The sequence below is a fragment of the Zingiber officinale genome, chromosome 8A (genome assembly GCF_018446385.1).
Source record: "Zingiber officinale cultivar Zhangliang chromosome 8A, Zo_v1.1, whole genome shotgun sequence".
Classification (NCBI taxonomy): Eukaryota; Viridiplantae; Streptophyta; class Magnoliopsida; order Zingiberales; family Zingiberaceae; genus Zingiber; species Zingiber officinale.
This window is the reverse complement of record NC_056000.1, coordinates 135,628,676-135,651,892: the sequence shown is the minus strand read 5'-3', so window position 1 is coordinate 135,651,892 and position 23,217 is coordinate 135,628,676. Positions and strand designations below refer to the sequence as shown.

The following is a 23,217-nucleotide window of genomic DNA, read 5'->3' as shown; positions in this document are numbered from 1 at the left end:
TTTTTATATATTTGGTATGATACAACATAGTCGATCCCACCTAATATAAGACTTAATTGTCATTATTGGTAGTCAACCTTTTATCTCACTAAGTGAAATTGGTATATGGATTCTCCCATGTCATTGAGCTCAATCCCCTACTATATCCCCATATATATATATATATATATATATATATATATATATATTAAAATATCCTATTTTATTGTTATTAATAATTTTTCTTTGGTCTTCCTAAATTAATATGCGTATTTGTCATGGTTTCATGTTACTACATGCTCATACCATTTTAAATGCATCTCTTTCAATTCTATCAATAGAACCAACCTCAATTTTCTCTCTAATATTTACATTTCTTATCTTGTTTACCATCATATGTCCGCACATCACCTTAATATCCTCTTCTCTACAACTCACATCTTCTACTCATGTGCTCAATTTATAACCCAACATTCAACTCAATATGATATAGTAGGTCTGTCATTTTGTAAAACTTCTCTTTAAACTTTAAAGGTATCTTATGATCACAAAAAACACCTAACAACCCCCTCTATTTTAACCATTTTACTTGTATCTTATATAAACATTACTATCAACCTCTTATCCTTTTGCAAAAATGATCATAGATAATTAAACTCTCAATTGCAACACTCGTCATCTTCTATCTTAACTATTGTTTTACTATGCCTAAAAACTTTTATTTCTAATTCTAATATTTCCTGCCAAAATTGGAATTTAACATTTACTCATTCACAGATCTCATCAATTAAAATAATGTCATCTGCAAATAACATGCACCATAGTAACTCTTCTTGAATATATCTAGTAAGTTTATCCATGACTAGTGTAAAGAGATGCAATTTAGAGCTAATCCTTAATGTAATCTTATCTTTATCGAAATACTTAAGTTAATCTGCCTGGAATATTCACTCTTATTATTACATTCTTATTTCAATATATGTTACGCTACAACTTTCTTTTTTAAAATTTTCCACATAATTTCTCTTAACAGTCTATCATAAATTTTTTCGAAGGAATAAATACCATGTGTAAGTTTTACATGTAGAGTTTTCATCAACCTTTAAAGGGTGAATCCAAATTAATTTTTGATACCTTAGTCTCCTTAATCAGTTTTCTATCTTTCTTAAAGTTTCATGGAATAGTTCATTAATTCCTTTATAATTTGAACAATTTTATAGTCTTCTTTGTTTTTATACCGTTTAAATAACTTCATAGGTCATTTAATACCCTACTTCTTTCATTGTACCATAATTTAAATCCTAAGTTCTCTATCATATTTGTCTTTTCCTCTATTCATTTTATCTCTTATAACCACAAACTATCAATTCTTCTGTTAATTATTATAGTCGCTATCTCCATTAGCAATGAGTGAAACTACATTTTTCAAATTTAAGGCAATTCGTATTCTTATAATATGTCCTTATTCAACAAAGAATGTGAGAACTCTTGTATATTTAACACTGCAACTAAATTCTCATATAGTGGCCCTTAATGAGATATTGCAATCAGACCCTACAACATGTTTCTTTCGGGAAACAACGAAGCATTAAGGCAGTAGTTTGATTGATTCATACATAACATTTGCCTCTAGACAATAACTAGCAAGAAATTATTTTATATTTACCAATATTTATTAGCATCCATTTTGAATCTAAATGGCACCATAAAAGGATCACCAAAAGAGTTGTAGCCACTCAAAATAATTGACTTTAATTAATTACTTCCAAATCTAACTTTTATTTGATTATTATATTTTTAATATCACACTTTTAAGAGTCATTAATACATCATTTGTGGCTAGACTATATTTGTATTCATATGTCAAATTGACATAATTAAAATAAATAAACATATATTATTATCAATAATCAATATTAAAATTTTCCTATTATTAAAAATAAAGTTATGTGCCTATCAAATAAACATAGTATTCAAATTTGATTGTCTCATCTTCCAATGATTATATCAACATAATATTAGTACTTGGTTGTCAACTATAGGCAACTTTTAATCCTCTTTTAAATTATAAAATAATTAAGTGGTTGATGTTGCTTATTTATTATGTTGGGGTTCAATCAAAGTCTCACATTGGAAAGATTTGGGAAAGATCATGGGGTTAAAAGGACGTAGGATATCTCCATTGACATGAGACCTTTTGGGTAGAGCCCAAGAGCAAAGTCATGAGAGCTTAGGCCCAAAGTGGACAATATCATGTCATTGTAGAGATATGTGAACATCCTTTGGGCACAACAAATGGTATCAGAGTCATGGTCAACACCAAATGTCATGTGGGGTGGCCTTGAACGAAACTGAGAGTAGGCCCGGGTAGGTCAGGTTGACTGAATGTTTGCGGGAAGGTCCCGAAGCAGGTCAGGGTGACCGTATACTCGCGGGGAGGCCTAGAGCAGGTCAGGATGGTTGGATGCTTGCGGGGATGTCTAGAGCAGATCAAGGTGACCGGATACTTGCGGGGAGGCGAGTAGGTTAGAGTTACCGGATGCTCGCAGGGAGGCCCGAAGCAGGTCAAGGTGACCGACTGCTCATGGGGAGGCCCGGAGCAAGTCAAGGTAACCGGAAGCGGATGCTTGCGGAGAGGCCCACAACAGGTCAAGGTAACCGAATGCTCGCGGGGAGGCTCATACCATGAGAGTAATTGTGGTCCTTCGTTTAAGAGGAGGATTGTTGGAGTTCAATTAAAGTCTCACATTGAAAAGATTTGGTAAAATGATGCAGAATATCTCCATTGGCATGAGACATTTTGGGTAAAGCCCAAGAGCAAAACCATAAGGACTTAGGCCCAAAGTGAACAATATCATGTCATTGTGGAGATATGTGAACATCCTTTTGGCAGAATATATCATTTTTAATCCCTCTCTACCTTGTATAGAGCAACATACAAGGCTTCTCCTAATGTAAGAAGTTCGTCAATAGTCACAAAATCTAGAGATGACAATTTTCTATGTCTCAAAAACTTTAGTAGTACTAGAGTATCAAGAGGTTTCCCGATCCTCATAAGTGAACATAGTAATATTTTTTTTTTGAGACAACAAATTTAAGAAGTGAGTTGCAAAGTTAGTTGCTCTGCTCATATAATCTCACTGCCAACAAAATAACTCATTAGTCATAAAGAAATTTTATTTATGATTATCCCTTTTACTAAACCTCCCAAGCCCTCATGAAAAAGGATAAGACTTGCATGTTAGGTTGTTAGCCAACATTGCCTTTCGGGCAAATCCATCAAACTTGTTGTGCCCAAAGGATATCCACATATCTCCACAATGACATGATATTGTCTACTTTGCGTCTAGGCTCTCATGGATTTGCTCTTAGGCTCTTCCCAAAAGGCCTCATGCCTACATCAATTTAACCCATGATCTTTTCCAAATATTTTCAATGTGGGACTTTGAATGAACCTCAACAATCCTCCCCTCAAATGAAGAACCACAATTACTCTCATAATCCGGGTCTCCCCACGAGCATCCGATCATGTAGAAGTAAAAAATAAGGAATATAATAAGATGCATAGGATAATGGATTTGGAACAAGAAATAAAGAAGGAAAAATTATATTGAATTTTGCGATAGCATATGACCTTGTACTTGCTAATACGTTTTGCTTTCAAGAAGAGAGAAGAACATTTGATAACGTTTAAAAGTGAGAATAATAAATGTCAATTTGACTTTCTTATGGATAAAAAGAACGTAAAAAGATTTGTAAAGATGGTAAAGTTATCCCTAAAAAAATTTAACTACCCAACATACATTAATAGTATTGAATATGGGCCTCAAGCATAGTATTAATAAATAGAAAATGTATATGAAAGTTAAAGGATAGGAAGCCAAACATATTTAAGGGGAGGATAGGAGTACAAGTATTTGGAGAAATACTCGGCGACTCAAATATGACTTTGGATAAGATGGCATGGCATTAAAGTTGAAAATAAAAGTCAAGAGTGTACTCGATGGATCAAAGGGATGTGCACTACTAATTAAAGAATCTTGGTGATGGAATGAGAAAGTACACGAGAAAGTGAAGAAAAATGAACGGCCTATAAGGTATACACTAATATGAATGAGGAAAACTTTAAAAAGTATACAATAACTTTAAAAAGCAATGAATGAAGTCAAAAATGCAAGTTTTGAATGCTTATATCGAAAATTGAATACAAAAGAAATGGAAAGGATATTTATAAAATAGTTAAGGTTTAGGTGATCAACTTAACTTAGACAATTTAAATAAGGTAAATAAGAATAGAAATTTAAATTTCCATCATAGAATTTAAGTTCCAAAAGTAGAACAAGATTTAAATGAGATGCAAAATGAAAAACTAATTAGACCAAATGATATTCTAATAAAAGTATGAAAGTGTCTAGGGAAATAAAGTATTGAATAACTTACAAAGTTATTCAACCCGATATTAAAAACAAAAAATATATTTGTTCAGTAAAGAGTAAATACTCTAGTTCCTTTATATAGAAACAAAGGAAATATACAAAATTGTGCAAATTATAATGGTATCTGATCCGGATGATAGGTGATGGCATAGAAGGGATTAGGGAGAAGAGAGGGGGCAGAAGCGTCATTTCGGAGAGGGAGGGTTTTGGGGATTTTGGGAGCCGGTTCGTGTAAAAGGGGGAGAGGGGTTCGTGTTTTGGAGCCCGCCGCCACTGCACTTCTTCTCCCCCTTCCTCTCGCGTGTCTTTCCGGCGTCGGCGCCGACGGACAGCCGTTACCCTCCTCCTCTCCACTATTCCTTTCCTCTAGCCTCTTAGCGTCGCCGCCGCCTTCATGAGGAGGCTCGTGACTGAGTTTTCAACTGCCGACGTTAATTTACCGCAGTCGAGCCGTCTCCTCCTTCAGTCTCCCGGCGGACGGCGACGAGGAGCACCGCCACCGCTGCCGCTAGCGTGCGCCGCCGCCCCTAGCGGGCTCCGCCGTCATCTCTTGCGATCATCGTCGTCGGCAGCCACTGCTGTCTTCCCCCGCGGCCACAGCCGCCGCCGGCAGCCATCGCTGCCTTTTCCCGCGGCCACAGCCGCCGCCGGCAGCCGCAGCCTCCCCCTCTCGCATCTACTGCCGCTGTCTTTAGTGGATATCGTCACCTTCCAGATAGCCGCAGCTCGGTACTATTTGGGTAATTCTGGCCATCGCGCCGAGGTATTTTACTCTTTGCATCGTTATCATCATGGTGGGTTATTGGGTTTATCCGGCCTGCGTGCCGTGTTCCGGCTTGCTAGCCATTGTTGTATTTCGGTCTGCGAACCGAGGTTGTAGTCGGACAGTGCATCATCCTACGGATCCATATCGCGTCCGACTCCTAGCCACTGGAGCCAGCTACTCACCGAGCGGACATTTATCTACTGTTCAGAGCCGCGACGACTCGATCGGTATCTCGACCCACTCATCCATCCATCCGAGGGCGCCCCCCTGGGCCAGGGTACGTCACTGCACTCATACTAATTACTTACTTTATTACTTTATTTTATGTGATCGCTTATACGTCTGTGGGATTCGCCTCGAGCACCGAGGTACCAGAGACCGGGGGAACTCGGTCGCTGGATACAGGTACAGCTGACCGGAGGAGGACTTCCGACGATCTGGTCAACGTAGAGGACAGCTCATCAACCGGGTTATGGAGATGCGGTCAATCTTCCAGACACGTCTCACCGGCAGGTTCGTTTTCTCAGCTTCCAGACAGGATCAAAATGGCGCCGTCTGTGGGAACGCGCCTGATCTGGAACGTGAAGATGGACGATGCCGGAGAGTTCTGCCATCCTCATGACCACGGTCAGTTTTTCTGTTATTTGTTACATCGGTTATATGATGCATTAGTCCAAGGCCCCGAGCCGATCGGGGAGGTTTATATCGAGCGAGGGCTCGAACAAGGCCCCGAGCCGATCGGTAGGAGCTTTATATCGAGCCAGGGCTCGAACAACCCCGGCCGATCGGGAGGTTTATATCGGCAGGGCTCGAACTCAAGGCCCCGAGCCGATCGTGGGAGCTTTATATCGAGCCAAGGGCTCGAACTCGAGGCCCCGAGCCGATCGGTAGGAGGTTTATATCCGAGCCGGGGCTCGGCGCCCCGAGCCAATCGGTAGGAGGTTTATATCGAGCGAGGGCTCGAACAAGGCCCCGAGCCGATCGACCGGAGGTTTATATCGAGCCGGGGCTTGAAAGCGCCCCGGCCGATCGGTGGGAGGTTTATATCGAGCGGGGCTCGAAAAGGCCCCGGCCGATCGGCCGTGGGAGGATTATATCTGAGCTGGGGCTCGATGGCGAAGGCCCCGTGCGGCCGGAGGATTATATCGAACCGGGGCTCGATGGCAAAGACCCCGAGTCGACGGCCGGGAGGATTATATCTGAGCTGCTACGGGCTCGATGGCGAACCCGAGCCGAGCAAATGGAGGATTATATCTGAGCCGGGCTCGATGGCGAACCCCAGCCGAGCGGTAGGAGGATTATATCTGAGCCGCTACGGGCTCGATGCGAACCGAGCCGAGCGGGAGGATTATATCTGACGAGGGCTCGATGGCGAAGACCCCGAAAGCGGGGAGGATTATATCTGACGAGGGCTCGATGGAAAGACCCCGAGCCGATCATCACGGTTTCGGACGATTCGGACCGGCCATCGTATATCATATCTCCCGTTCGGGTTGGCGGCCTTCATCGGACGATTCACGATCATCTATCTCCCGCTCGGGTCGGCGATCGTCGCGGCGGTATCTATTCTTCCGATCGGCGTCGTTGGTCGCACGCGCCATCCGCCAAGCATTTATCCGACCGATCGACATTATTTCGGTCGCATCCGCCCGACATTTATCCGACCGATCGACATCATTCCGGCCGCAGATCGCCCGGCATTTATCCGACCGATCGACATCATTCCGGTCGCACGCGCTGTATCGTCCGCCCGGCATTTATCCGACCGATCGACATCATTCTGGTCGCACGCGCGGTATCGTCCGCCCGGCATTTATCTGATCGATCGACATCATTCCGGTCGCACGCGCGGCATCGCCCGCCCCGCATTTATCCGACCGATCGACATTCCGATCGCACGCACGACAGCATCCGTCTAGCATCTATCTATCCGATCGGCATCATTTCGATTGTTCGCATGACAGAGTTCGTCTAACATCTATCCATCCGATCGATAGCACTTCGATCGTCCGGTCGGTATCTTCGTGGCTGCGCACTCGGCATTGGACCGATTACAGACTTGGTCCGCTCTGTATCGTTACCATCTCCTACGACACCATTATTATAGCGACCGCTCGAGCTACATTATATTATTGGTTCAGCGATTTGGCTTTGACATCGAGAGTGGTTCAATTCCTTGCAATAGACTGTCCAGTCAGTCGGACTCACGCCTCCTTCGACTAGACTTGAAGGGGAGGCTTGTGATCCGGATGATAGGTGATGGCATAGAAGGGATTAGGGAGAAGAGAGGGGGCAGAGGCGTCATTTCGGAGAGGGAGGGTTTTGGGGATTTTGGGAGCCGGTTCGTGTAAAAGGGGGAGAGGGGTTCGTGTTTTGGAGCCCGCCGCCACTGCACTTCTTCTCCCCCTTCCTCTCGCGTGTCTTTCCGGCGTCGGCGCCGACGGACAGCCGTTACCCTCCTCCTCTCCACTATTCCTTTCCTCTAGCCTCTTAGCGTCGCCGCCGCCTTCATGAGGAGGCTCGTGACTGAGTTTTCAACTGCCGACGTTGATTTACCGGAGTCGAGCCGTCTCCTCCTTCAGTCTCCCAGCGGACGGCGACGAGGAGCACCGCCACCGCTGCGGCTAGCGTGCGCCGCCGCCCCTAGCGGGCTCCGCCGTCATCTCTTGCGACCATCGTCGCCGGCAGCCACTGCTGTCTTCCCCCGCGGCCACAGCCGCCGCCGGCAGCCATCGCTGCCTTTTCCCGCGGCCACAGCCGCCGCCGGCAGCCACTGCTGTCTTCCCCCACGGCCACAGCCGCCGCCGACAGCCGCAGCCTCCCCCTCTCACGTCTACTGCCGCTGTCTTTAGTGGATATCGTCACCTTCCAGATAGCCGCAGCTCGGTACTATTTGGGTAATTCTGGCCATCGCGCCGAGGTATTTTACTCTTTGCATCGTTATCATCATGGTGGGTTATTGGGTTTATCCGGCCTGCGTGCCGTCTTCCGGCTTGCTAGCCATTGTTGTATTTCGGTCTGCGAGCCGAGGTTGTAGTCGGACAGTGCATCATCCTACGGATCCATATCGCGTCCGACTCCTAGCCACTGGAGCCAGCTACTCACCGAGCGGACATTTATCTACTGTTCAGAGCCGCGACGACTCGATTGGTATCTCGACCCACTCATCCATCCATCCGAGGGCGCCCCCCTGGGCCAGGGTACGTCACTGCACTCATACTAATTACTTACTTTATTACTTTATTTTATGTGATCGCTTATACGTCTGTGGGATTCGCCTCGAGCACCGAGGTACCAGAGACCGGGGGAACCCGGTCGCTGGATACAGGTACAGTTGACCGGAGGAGGACTTCCGACGATCTGGTCAACGTAGAGGACAGCTCATCAACCGGGTCATGGGGATGCGGTCAACCTTTCAGACACGTCACACCGGCAGGTTCGTTTTCTCAGCTTCCAGACAGGATCAGTATCAAACTAATGAGTCATACCATAGTAATAGGAAAAAGTTATGGAAGGAGACCACGATGACCGAAAATTAATATGAATTTATGTCTGGAAGGTCGACAATAGAAGTTATACATATTAGAGAACTAAGTGAAAAAGTACCGAGAACAAAAGCAAAACTTACATATGATATTCGTCGACTAAAAAAACTTATGATAGAATTCCAAAAAAAATTATATGAAGATTTTTAGAAAAGAGAGGTGTTGGTATAACGTATATTGAACTAATTAAGGGTATGTATAAAGATGTAATAACAAGAGCGAAGACTTCAGGAGGCTTTAACCAAAGTATTTCCCATAAAGATGGGGTTGCATCAAGAGTTAGCTCTAAATCTATCTTATTACATTGATCATAGACTAATCCAGTACCATGGTGCATGTTGTTTGCAGATGATATTATTTTGGTAGATAAGACACATAAAGGAGTAAATGTTAAACTCGAATCTTAGCAAAAAGCGCAAGAAGTGAAATTTTATGCTTAGTAGAGTAAAAATAGAATATATGAAATTTAAGTTTAGCAATATTAAACATAAGAAGATAATTGTTAAGATAGAAGATGACGAGCTATCTATAAGTGAAAGCTTTAAGTATTTGGAATTATTTTTATAAAATGATAGACGAATTGGAAGAGATGTCTTACATAGAATACAAACAGGATAAATGAAATGAAGTAGAGCGTTAGGTATTCTTTATGATAGTAAAATACCTTTAAAATTTAAAGAAAAAAATTTTATAAAATGACGGTTAGATCTCCTATATTATATGAAGTTGAATGTTGGGATAGAAGTCGAACATGAACAAAAGAGAGTTACTAAGATGTAGATGTTCAGGTGGATGTATAGATATATACGAATGGACAAAATAAGAAATGAAATTATTAGAGAAAAAGTCAGGCTTGCACCTATTGAGGGAAAAATTACATATTTAAGATGGTACGGACATATACTTACACAACCAATAAATAAATATTTCACTTAAGCAATATGAAACTATAATAAATGTGTACAACAAATGAGGAAGAGGAAAATCAAAAAAAACTTAATTAGCAATAATAAAACAAGATAAAATTAATTTAAATATAAATGATGATATAGTAGGAGATAGAGTCTAATGACATAGAAGAATCCAAATAACCGACCCCCACCAGTGGGATATGGCATAGTTGTTATTGTTATTATCCCTTTTACTACCCTCTTCACTTATTGCCTTTATCAATATCCTTCATTATCAAATCAATGTGTGTTTCTAGAGTGCCAAAACAATATTGGATGTTTTTACTTTATCAGCACCTCAAAATTGGCATCATTGTTTGAGACATCAACACCTATCTCTCAAGCAATATCATCCATTAGGCAATATAAACACAATATGTATATAATTACATGAAGAAATTTATCAAATATCACTTTTCTATTACAGTACAATAAAATTTAATGTTCATCAGCATATATCATGTTCAGCCATCACACAACTATGTAACCTCAATGTAAGCCTCCTTGAATTTTAAATGATAGAATCCATGTCTTGATCTCCTTCACTTGTTCGTCTAGGTATGCGCCAATAATTTTATATGCGAAAGACTTTAGGCGTTGGACACTATGTTATGGTAGTACATATTGTATGCTACATCAAGAAAAATTTAATTGAAATGATAATATTATGCAATAATTTAGCTATAGATTTCTTCTTCTATTTTGTGTAGACATCATCAATCCTAATTTGCTTGCTATCGTGGTATGGAATGTCATTGAATGAATATTAGTAGTTTTAATTACACATCTTTGCCCCATGGAAAGAAAGAAATGACTAATACCATCTCATGATAAGGTAAGACGAACACTTGCACTCCTCCCTAATATTGGTGCAGCAGTTGCACCACTTCCATTTACACGAGTTTAGTTTCCTTCACAAACATTAGTACCACCTATGTCACCGCTATATCGTATTTGTTGCTCATATTCATATTTAGCTTAGGAGACACACAAAAGGGCTAGAAATTCTCAGTCATTTTGATATATCATCACTATGACCTTCAAATTTATCATCATAAATAAGCTTTCCAAACACTCATCTGTCATACTTAAATCTTTTTTAGCATCAAGTTCTTCTTTCATTACACATGGATTTTTTGAAAGACTTGAACACTTAGAAACAACCAAGTATCCACTAGCACGAAGTTTCGTAAGGCATGTGACCCACTGTCATGTCTCATCATATCATAAAATTGATTCTCTAATCGAGATTCATGCATCTAAGCTAAATCATGTGTTTGATTGTTGTTTGATTATCTATACATTATTAAAAAATTAAAATATCATAAAAGATAAAATCAATCATATATTAATATAATTATCACACTATCTACACCAAATAAATCAAACTAATATAATATTAGTTAAATGCAAAATTATTTAATTAATACCTTATCTAATTACAATTGACTAATTGTACTACTTAATAACTAATTATATATTATTAATTAATTAACTATAATCAGTTATTTAGATAAGATATATATAGTTATTAGTTATTAATTAATTATATAGATGAATGATATAGATGTATGTCAGTTATCAATTAATTATATTATATTATAATTAATTATATTATATTATAATTAATTATATTATATTATAATTAATTATATTATATTATAATTAATTATATTATTAACTAATTTATTAATTTTAATCAGTTATCTAAGTATAATATATATAATTATTAGTTATTAATTAATTCATGTAACTGATATATATCAGTTATTAATTAATTATATATAACTATATTTTATATAACTAAAAATATATATTATAACAATACAGTTTTAGTTAAATCATTACATCTAAAATAATAATATGATTGCTCTCATTTCTCATGATTCCATTTTCCCATATCTCACTATGATTTCTCAATCGCAAATTCCATAGGCAATCGCTACTTCTAACTGACCACAACTCCTATCCCTTATAAAAGCATCCACATTAGTTACCCTATCCAAAAATTTTATCATAAATTTTAGATAGGGTAGATAAAAAACCTTTGCATTAGGTACCCTATCCATTCCCTAAATTTTACATTTATGAATAGTATTTCTCTAAATTTAGGTAATAGATTTCATTCCCTAAACATTATAGAGGAGAGAAAAAAAATAGGGAAGCTGATATATAGTATAGTGAAAAGTGGATATCCAAATTTAATAAAGTAATTTTTTTACCTTAAATTATACATTTTGGATAAGGAAGCTGGTGTGGATGCTCTAATATCTTCAAACTTGATTATTCATTGTTGCTTAGGAGCCCACATTTCCAACCACCACTCACCACTGCAATCCCTTTGTTCACTGATCCACACACATCCTATCCTAATGCTAATTGAATCCTCGTTTTATAGACATCAATTTTGTTCACTATGATCAATAGAAGTAATCAAACCGGATTCCTCTGTCTCATCCACGTGGTCAAAACAATAGATTCTAATAGTTTAAGGCGGCATAGCTCGACACCAAAATCCTTGATCCCAATGTGGCCTTAGGCGAAGATTCTTATATTTTAATATGACACTTTATATTACAAGGTACACTAATATCAATTTGGTAACTAAATAAAAGATACACATCAAGTTAATGTGTCCTTACAAGAGAGAATTAATATATCAAAAAAAAGGTTTATTTTAAAGAAGTGTAAGTACGAGGCTATGGCCCTGGTCATAAGAACTTATTTAGCTCAAGCAATTAACTATCAAGCTAGGTTTTGTTATGATGAAGAAATAGATCCACATTTTGTCAAAGTGAAAAATACAATTTACAAAGTTAAGCAAGTTTTTTCGAGGTTCTAGAATTTAATATATTTGTAATATGTTGGAGCATTATGAAATATGTTGGGATTTTATTGTAAATATGCATGAGTTATTTTAAATTTCTATAATATAATTGATAGATAGGTAGAGGATGATATTACTAGATATTACCTTGCATAACGCTCAATGAAGAGACGATTCATACAATCTATCCCAAATCGTTGGGATAACTATGATTTGATGAAAACTAATGATGTTGATAGATAGTGCAGTACCTAGGATAAGTAATCTAATTCTTCATTAATCTGACAGGATAACCATATTATATTACAAAAACATTATCTTCTGCAACATAAAAACCAAATAGATAAAGAGTAACTCATGCTCACCGTAAGTACCGACGCTGGAACAGCCAACACAGTCAAAGGAATATAAGCAAGAGCCCTAATTACAAACAAAATCAAAAGATCAACAAGCAGATAAGTGATAAGAAAAGGTAATTCTCAGGACTAACAAAACATGCTACAAAATGTCTAACTCATTAAATGCATCCTTCAATTAAATCACCAATTCAAGAAAGGCAAGGGAAAACTCAAGAACTTAGATATTCTGTAGCATCCAGATTTGGGAGGAAAAAATATCTCTTTCTGATCATTGTACTACTGAAGGAGCTGGTCTGATCAAAACAGGAAGATGGGGGGCTCTGGATTAGATAAATGACTTGCGCATATTACTTTCCTAAGGAATAACAGTGTTTCTAATTATAATTCAGTTTAGTTCTTTCGCTTGATTTAAGGTTGTATTTTTTTTTCCAGGGAAGCACATCTCCTCTATCAACTGAAATCTATTTTAGCACTTACCAAACCCCCTTGTTTTCCTCCATTTTGAAAGGATACCTGGTAATTTCAAACTATGGCAGTAGCTGTATATGCTGACTGGGACAGTACGAGCCTCATTAGTGCTTAGTGTGCCACAGGTAATTGAATCATATTTGCAGTTTACACAATAGCATGTACAAGTGTAGTAGACATGGGAGAAATGAAATGCAGTTTAGTAACACATGGAGAGATGACTAAAGAGATTAATAAGCTTAGATGATTGTTAAGTTACACAATATTTTGGGGCAGTAGTCAAGTTTAACAGGTTAACTGCTTTAAAATTTAGATGGAAGTTAAGGGCACAAGATTAGAAGTGCCAAGCTCAGTGACAGAGTCTAGAGTGTTAGGTTAAGATTTAGGGAGTGAGAGCAGCATTTAGGTGTTAATGACCTTGATGAGGTTTAGGTGCTAACCATGAATGATTTGAGTACCTAGTGGAGAATTCTTCCATAGGTCAGGTGTTCAATTGGATGGTGAAATTTTATGAGAGGATGTAGCGTCCAAGATTTTCATGTTGAATTTTTAATCGAGTAATTAGTAACTAAAGATTAATGTTGAGTTAATTATTGGATATGAATAGAGGAATAGATTACCAAATTAAAATTCTAGAGTTGTCAATCATCCAGAGATACAATTTGATGTATCTGACTAAATCCCAAATAACATATGAGGGTGAATCAGTTTAGATTCATTTAATTTGAATTTATTTTTTATTTTGAGATGATTGTGAAGAATTACTGAGTGGAATTAATTTGAGATTTCATTTAGTGCATGGTTGAAGAGTTTTAGTTTTATCTAATAATATTGTGACTTTTTTAATTGAAGCATGGCCTTACATTGAAGAGAACTGAAGATAATTCGGAACCAGATTATTTATTGTGTATTGATATTAAAATTAATAGAAATGTGTTGAAAGTCAAGATGTTATTCAAACCCACCCACCCACCCCCCCAACCTTCCAATATTATTATGATCAACTATCCTAATAAGTAATTAGTATGAAACTCTTAGAGGAAGAGGAGTAATCACCAACAACTATCCTAGTAAGAGATTGATTTATCTTGTATTGTTTTCTAGAAGATCTCTAGTGTTAAGAAATTTTAGAGGAATTAAAAAATATATTGTCAATTTTATTCATCAATCTCATATATAGAGAGAGAAGGGGGGCCTTTGCACAACGGTAAAGTTACTATCATGCGGGTTCAAGTTTCGGAAACAACCTCTTGCAAAGCAGGGTAAAGTTGCGTACACCGCGTTGGCAAGAGCTTGATACATCGGGTTGCCCTTTTAATCTCATATATATAGAGAGAGTATATACACTTAATCAAATCTCTATCCTCGAAAAGTAAATTATATCACTACAATGAAGGTAAGCTATATCCCTATATTTCATATTTTTATTTATATAATCTATAAAACTCTCCCTCAAGATGGAGCATAGATATTGACCATGCTTGGCTGGTTACAAAGATAATCGACCCGAATCTCATATAAAGCTTTTGTGAAAATATATCTTTGTTGTTCTCCTGCCTTCACATAACTTGTAGAATCAAACCTTGTTGAATCGCTTGGTTATCACACCACAATTTGTCTAGTACTGAAGTTTAAGATCTACTTAAGTCAAAAGTTAATGTATCCACATTATCTTACACACGGCATTTACATAGCTTTATATTTTGATTCTACACTCAAACATGAGTAAACAATCTTCTTCTTATTTTTCCATGAAACTAGATTTCCCCGACAAAGACACAATACTAGATATGGATCTTCAATCATCATTGGATCCTACCCAATCAGCATTTGGAAAACCCTCAACCTTAGCATAACTACGAAAGTTATACAACATACCTCATCCAAGTGTTCTTTCAAATAGCACAAAATTTATTCTATAGCTGTCCAATGATTAACTATTGGAGAAACCATATAGTGACCCACAATATTCACTGAATATGCAATGCCTAGGAGAGTCACAATGAAATAATTTAACTTTCCAACCAATCTTTTTTATCTCTCAAGATTCTTAAATAATTCACCATCTTTTGTGAGTTGCAGATGAGGAATCATTTGAGTACTACATAGTTTGACCTCAAATTTTCTGTACAATAAATATATATTTTGTCTGAGACAGAAGATTCCTTTCTTACTTCTTGTTGCCTCAACACCAAAGAAGTATTTTAAAATTCTTAAATCCTTTATATAAAATTTACTGTGAAAAAAAGATTTAAGAGACGAAATATTTATAATATCATTTCCAAACAATATTGTCTAATATCTACGACCAGCGAGATGATGTCCACTGTACACTATATGTAGAAACAAAGAATTATCTAACTTGCATTTATTCGTTCCAAACTTCTCGATCATCCAACTAAATTTGTCAAAGACATGGAAACTTTGTTTCAAATCATATAAGGATTTACAAAGACAAGAGACTTTTCCATACTCCACCTATGCAATAAAGCCTAGCGGTTGCTCCATATAAACTTCCTCCTAAAGGTCACCATAGAAAAAAATGTATTTTTGAGATATTACATCATCAATTATGAGTGGTCTCCGTGGAAATAAATAATAATAGGAGAAAAGTATCAGAATAATATACTCCATAAGTTTTGGCATGCCCTTTAGCAACAAAATGGGCTTTCAATCAAGCAATAGACCTATTAGGATTGACTTTAACTATAAACACTCATTTGCCTCTAATTGCCTTCTTCCTGCAAGTAATTTAAGTAGGGTCTAAGTACCATTGTCATCTAGGGCATTCATCTCCTCGATCATAGCATTACGCAAACCAGGATGAGATAGAGCTTCATGAATAGTTTTAGGAAGGGATATAGAATCAAGAGATATAATAAAGGAACATGTAGATGATGATAAGTGATTATAAGACGCAAAAGAAGACACTGAATAAGTACATTGACATTTACCCTTACGAAGAGTAATTAATAGAGCATTACTTAAAATCGGATCTGTTGACAAAAAAAAGTTGGCATGAGACATGAATTAGGAGGAACATGTCGCTGAGGCTTAACAAGAACATATTCAATAGGATCATAAATAGAGGATGTGATAGTATACAATAACAAATCATCATCCTCCCCGACAAGGGTCGTCAATAGAGGGAAAGAAAAGTGTGGGTTCAAGAAAAGTGACATCAGTGGGCAGTAGTATCTAAGGCTGAATAACCCTTATACAGCATATACAACCAAATGTTCAAGGTTCAATAGGAAACAATGACTTATTTGGAAAGAGAATGTGATAAAGAGTCTCATTATGATGAACGGACGATGGTATACGATTTAGAAAGCAAATGGAAACTACATCAGCCCAAAACCATTTAAGAACCTACATTTGCAATACTAAAGCTCTTACAATTTCAAGGTGTCTATTCTCTCTCAGAAATCCCATTTTGGAATGGTGTGTCTACACAAAAGGTCTAATGGAGAATGTCATGTTGAGTCATATAAGTTTGTAAAGATTTTGATAAGTATACAACAACAACAACAACAACAACCAAGCATTTTCCCACTAAGTGGGGTCGGCTGTATGAATCCTTTTACGTCATCGAGCTCTATCTCATATTATATCATCATCTATATTTAAATAAATTTTATCTTGTTTTATTGTTGCTAACCAAGTCTTTTTTGGTCTTCCTCTTCCTCGTTTGATATGCATGTTTATAATAGTTTCACATCGCCTAACTAGAGCATTTATTGGTCGTCTAAGTACATGTCAGTACCATCTTAAACGTGTCTCTCGGAGTTTGTCCTCAATAGATGCAACTCGGACTTTCTCTCTAATGCTCTCATTCCTTATTTTGTCCATCTTCGTATGTCCACACATCCACCTTAACATCCTCATCTCTGCAACTCTCATCTTATGCTCATGTGCTCAAGTCATAGCCCAACATTCAGCTCCATATAACATAGCAGGTCTAACAGCAGTTTTATAGAACTTACCTTTAAGTTTAAGAGATACTTTACGGTCACATAAAACACCCGACGCTCCCCTCCATTTCACCCATCCTGCTTGTATTCTATGTAAGACATCTCTCAATCCCTCCATCATTTTGTAAAAATGATCCAAAATATTTAAATCTCTCGGTTCCGGGCAACTCATCATCTCCTATCTTAACAATTGTTTCATTACTTCTAATATTGCTAAATTTAAATTCCATATATTCTGTCTTTAATCTACTAAGCTTAAAATCTTTCCCTTCTAGTGTTTTCCTCCAAGATTCTAGCTTAGCATTTACTCCTTCACGTGTCTCATCTACCAAAATAATATCATCTGCAAACAATATGCACCATGGTACTGTGTCTTGAATGTGCGCAGTGAGTTCGTCCATAATTAGTGTAAAAAGATAGGGACTTAGGGTTGATCCTTGATGTAACCCTATCTTTATTGGAAATGCTTTAGTTACTCCGCCTGAAGTCTTTACTCTAACCGTTACATCCTCATACATATCCTTAATTAGTTCAATATATGTTACGCTAACACCTCTCTTTTCTAAAATTCTCCATATAATTTCTCTTGGGACTCTATCATAAGCTTTTTCTAAGTCAATGAATACCATGTGTAGATCTTGTTTTTGCTCCCGATATTTTTCAATTAATTGTCTAAGGAGATGTATATCTTCTATTGTCGACCTTCCAAGCATGAACCCAAATTAATTTTCTATCACTGTGGTCTCCTTCCTTAATCTTTTTTCTATTACTTTTTCTCAATGTTTCATAGTATGACTCATTAGTTTAATACCCCTATAGTTTGCACAATTTTGTATGTCTCCCTTGTTCTTATATAAGGGAACTAGAGTACTTATCCTCCATGGATCAGGCATTTTTTTCGTTTTCAATGTCATGTTAAATAATTTTGTAAGTCATTCAATACCTTGTTTCCCTAAGCACTTCCATACCTCTATCGGAATATCATCTAGCATTTTAGTCTTAGTAAAAAAGACAGAAATGAAAGAATATGACTTTTCAGTTTTCATCTAGTATAACCATGCCATACAAGTCATAAACAAAAATAACAAAATGCCTAAACCCAGGTTGAGACATAATAGGACAAGGTCCCCAATGAATGAACTAATTCAAAAAGAGCACTAGCTCGTTCATTGACTCTTGGACTTGAACTAGACGATGGTGTTTAGCAAACTGATATGACTCACAGTCTAATGATAATAAATTATAAAATTGAGGATAAAGTTTCTTCACTACTAGGAAAGAAGGATGAACTAATAATATGCTTCAAATGGGGTGATTATTCTAGAACAGGCGATGGACTACCTGTGCATTAAGGATGTAAAAGCCCCCCAATTAATGTCTTTTGCCAATAATCTTCTTCATCATGAGATCTAATTAGAAAAGAATGAGAGACAACAATTAAAAGTACGGGTGAGTTTGCTTATTAAAATTAGATTAAAAGACAACTGAGGTAAGCTTAGACAGAGTGTAATGGAATTGAAAGAGTTGGAGTACTTGTGTCAGAATCAAGAACATAAGAGGTTGACCCCTAAACCCTAAAGTAATAGGAGTAGAGATATGTGACTAAAAGTAGCGAACAAATTAAAAGTACTTGTCATATGATCTCTAGCACCAAAAGCAATGACCCATTTGGAGGATAAGGAAACAAGACATATATTTGGTTTAGTTGACTCGGCGATTGTAGTAATTGGTATAGATAAAGATTTTAATGATTCTTGATACTAAGAGAATTTGACATATTCATCAATAGAGATCATGACAAACTCCTTCTCCGCCATATCATCAAAGACTAGTAAGAAAAGAAATCAGAGAACTAAATTTGAAATACCAAAGAAACTCTAAACCTGTTATTCAAAAAAAGTTCCACCTAAACAGATGTTGGCTCATCCAGGTATGCGAAAATGTTATATGGAGCAAAGTGAACAAATAGTCACAACCAAAGAGATTTTGGTAATGAACACGCTTTCACACACCAGCACATGGGACTGGACCAGAAAACTTATAACACGTGTGGCTCACGCACAGAGATTCGAATAGCTAAAATTTGGGTGATGACAAATCAGCGATTGGTGGTTCCTCCTAGGCCACAGCAGCTAATGGAAGAGAAGAGTTGTCATATTAATTAAAAATGGAAAAGAAGAGGCAGCCAAGGCCCCCACAACCCTGCGGCGACCCCCACTGGTCGTAGCGAGGATGGGCACCCCCGTGGGTGGCGACGCAATTTTAATTACAACTTACGTCAATAATTTCAATCAACTCTTAGCTATAAATAGGATAATTTAAATAGGCTTAATCAAACGCTAATAAAACTTTCCCATTAATTTAACATATATGTATTTTATTGATTTTAATTTTAAAAATATATATTTATTTACCATATAAAAGTGTCGCGGTCTCATATTTTTTTTCTTTTTGAAAAATTATTTTTTTTATTTTTTAAATATTTAGATTAAAAATTTTATTTTTAATTAATATATTTTATATTTAAAAGGAAATCATATCGGCACAACACGATATAATACCGAAACTGTATCATTTCAATCCAGGACCAAAACTGTATCGTTTCGATCTGGGATCGAAACTTTGGATTTTAAACCATGGAGGAGGCTAGGGTTTCGAATGACAACTAGGGTTTTGTGTTGTTAAGTTTATTCATCAATCTCATACATATATAAAGAGTATCTAGACTTAATTAAATTACTACAATTAAGGTAAATTATATGCCTACAATCAAGGTAAACCGTATCCCTATATTTCTTATTTTTATTCATATAATTTATCATGTCTAGCAACAACAAATTGTTTAGCCGATCACACCTAGTGGGATATGGTTTAGTTGTTGTTGTAGTAACAAGAAATTGCTCACTATGGCTGAGGAGGGGTCTCAAGAATTGAGTAAGGAGTTGGTGGGTTATTCAACTAGAGGAAGCCTAGCCTGAGGGTGTGTCTTAATATAGGGAGGAGATTAGGTCAATGGTTTGCTTGACTAAGAAGAAATGTAGCTAAGGGCATTTACTAAGTGGCTCTATAGCTCGTCCCTATGAGAAGAATCTAGTAATATCTAATATGTCATACACATTATAGAGGTTTACTCTATTAATTCATATTAAAAACCAGATTAGTTGATTTTTAAAGGTGACACACCAAACATGTTGGGTGCATGGATGTCAAAGTGAAGTTTCTTAAGCACATTACATGTTGTATCAACATTGTGCATTATTCATTTGTTTACATTGCATTATTTAGCATTTTGATTTACCACACACACACACACATTGTATCTAACATTAAGTAGTGTTTGTTGTGAGAACTATGCACCATTTGTTCACTCACCCCCGCCATCCCAACCCCTCTAGTTGAACCATCATCAATCCTACAAAATCGTGGGTTAAAAAAGGAGTTTTATACTCTTATCAATGTAAATGAATGCTCGATTACTAACTTAAGCCTAAGCATTGTGGATCAGCAAATGTGACATGCAATCGAACAAATTTAGATCACATGTTGCAAGGTTAACTATATAATTCCCAGTTAGTTAAAAGAAACAACTTACTAAGATCAGCTTCAATTAGATAGGAAATGACACTACAGCTAACTGCATTGGAGCACTAATTTACCCAAATGTCATTAGCATCACCAAGGCAATCCGGAGTGCAAGGTTAACTTATTCTTCCTAGCGAACTAGATCAGCAGAAATTGGATAAGATTCAATCAGATAAAATCAATATGGAATATTGCAAACAATATCGGTTAAATAACTCACAACTCTGATTCTTATAAGTATTAACAGCAAACAGAATGATGGACCATGAAACAATAACATTGGACTTGGAAGTCAAAATATGCACCATTAAAGTAAGAGCGCTATTTGATGGGAAAAATCATCATCATCATTTTGACTGCTTCAGTTTCTATATTCCAAATCTACATTGCAAATATATGCAATTTCTCAATTGCTTTTAAATTCAATAAGGATGCTATGGACAAGAAATATGATTTATTACAAACAGAACAATTACAAATGAAATTATGCAAAGGATAAACTTAAAGAGAACCAAAGTTAGGCACAAACACTACAAGATGCTAGGGGAAATGGATCTGCCAATTTGCAGGGAGAAAAAGAATGCATAATATTTGCCAGAAAAAAATATACATAAATTTCTAGGAAGAAAAATTATACAAGTGAATTCCTATGACATAAATAGATAATCAAAGCTAGAAATATGCTACAAAAAGGTCATAACTCATAAAAGTAAACTCCCTGTCACTTACAGGACTATGGGACCCCATGGACCAAGATTCTGCTTCACCCACACTAGAAAATCCTTCAGAATCTGTTGGCAAGCAATATTAAAAGAACTGTCATCAAAACCAGATGTAAACCAATACTCCTGATGCATACTTTAAGTAAACATACCATAACCTTAACATGTGCATCAAAGACAGAACGAACACTTATTCTGGCCCAAAAGTGAACAGAAGCATAATACAAAAATTATAGTCCAAGGACCAAATTAAAATATAATAACAATTCCAAACAAGCACACAAAGGGCTGATCACATTCCACAAACTAGATAAACTAGCATCCTATCTTGGCAAGGAATGTCAATGAGAATTGATGAGGGATAAGTGGCAGTAGGTAGTCTGCATGTTTTACAAAGATTTCACATAAGTTTGATTTGTTTTAGAGGTTGAGACGGCCTCTAATCAATTTAAGTAAATCATGAAGGGAAATGAACCAAGAAAACACGGATCAACTCCTAGACAGAGATCGTTACAGAATTGGACACTATTGCTGACCTTTCTTGACTGGACGATAATTTTAATAAACTAAACAAAAAAAAAACAAATCACATTGCAAACATTGACAACAACCGTCAGACAAATCACGAGGAGGAGATCTAGGACCAATTCCGCCATTTTTGTTCCATTTCATGCATTAAACATAAAGTTCGGCTATCTGAAGCATCAGCCCAATCACGAAACAGTGACAATCGTCAGCCTGAAAGGTCAGAGATCAGATCATAGTACATGGATACATGATCAAGCCCCGCAGAAGGCCTAATCCATATCGAAACCGGATGTTACCAGCAAATGCATTTCCCCATATCCCACTCCACGACGATTCACGCCCAATTAAAAAAAGGAGGTAAATGATATGATGCTAGATACCTTCTCGACAGGTAGAGTGATGAAGGCGGTGGCGATGGCGGCGATGAGGAGGAAGAGGAGGGAGACGCGGAAGAGGGCAGACCAGGAGATGGCCATGGATGATAGTCGTCGGCGCCACGGCCGGCACTCCTCCGCGTCCTCGTTTTCCAGCGCGCTGCCCGCCTTCCTCGCCCTCAACCCCCCAATGTTAGCCAGATCTACTCCACCTTGTTTCCCCTTCTTCGATTTGGGTTCTACCTGGCTATTTTTGGTCGGCCGACGAAGCCACTCCCCTCCGCGTCGGTGGCCTTTTTTTCCTTTCCTTTTCCCCCTCTTTTTTGCGCTTGATCAACCGGTTAACAAAAAAACGAGTTAATAAACTGCGTTGGTTTGTCTGCGTAGCGTAGATGCTGCTTTCACCGACCACGCGCTCGCTCGCAATGAAATGTGGACGACGTGAGGACACTTGCGCGCTTCATCCCAAGCGAAATCGGGCTGGCGGCCTGCGATCCTACCTAAACCCCGCCGAATTTGATCGGATTAAGGTCTAGACCGTGCCGTGTCGTTTACCCAATCCAAGATGAGGTCAGATCAGCTCATAAGTTATGTTGTACCAAGAGAGAACGGGCCATGCTAGCTCTGGCACAAGATGTCAAAGTCCAGCGTTGCATGTGGGTTGGACTCATCCCCTTAATAAACACGGCGCAGGTGCACATGAACAT

The 23,217-nt window shown here is 37.8% G+C and overlaps 1 protein-coding gene across 1 annotated transcript in view; it reads right to left on the bottom strand.

Annotated features, from left to right (window-relative positions):
• Positions 1–22,884, bottom strand: part of LOC122010367 (TVP38/TMEM64 family membrane protein slr0305-like) — a 47,434-nt gene extending 24,550 nt beyond the window's left edge. Inside the window, exons 1-3 of the mRNA XM_042566875.1 lie at positions 22,517–22,884; positions 21,616–21,677; positions 12,869–12,923 (exon numbers count right to left, since the gene is read on the bottom strand). Coding sequence (XP_042422809.1) covers positions 12,869–12,923; positions 21,616–21,677; positions 22,517–22,612 — 213 coding nt within the window. The 5' untranslated portion in view covers positions 22,613–22,884. The remainder of the gene's footprint in view (positions 1–12,868; positions 12,924–21,615; positions 21,678–22,516) is intronic.
• Between the last annotated feature and the right edge of the window lie 333 nt (positions 22,885–23,217).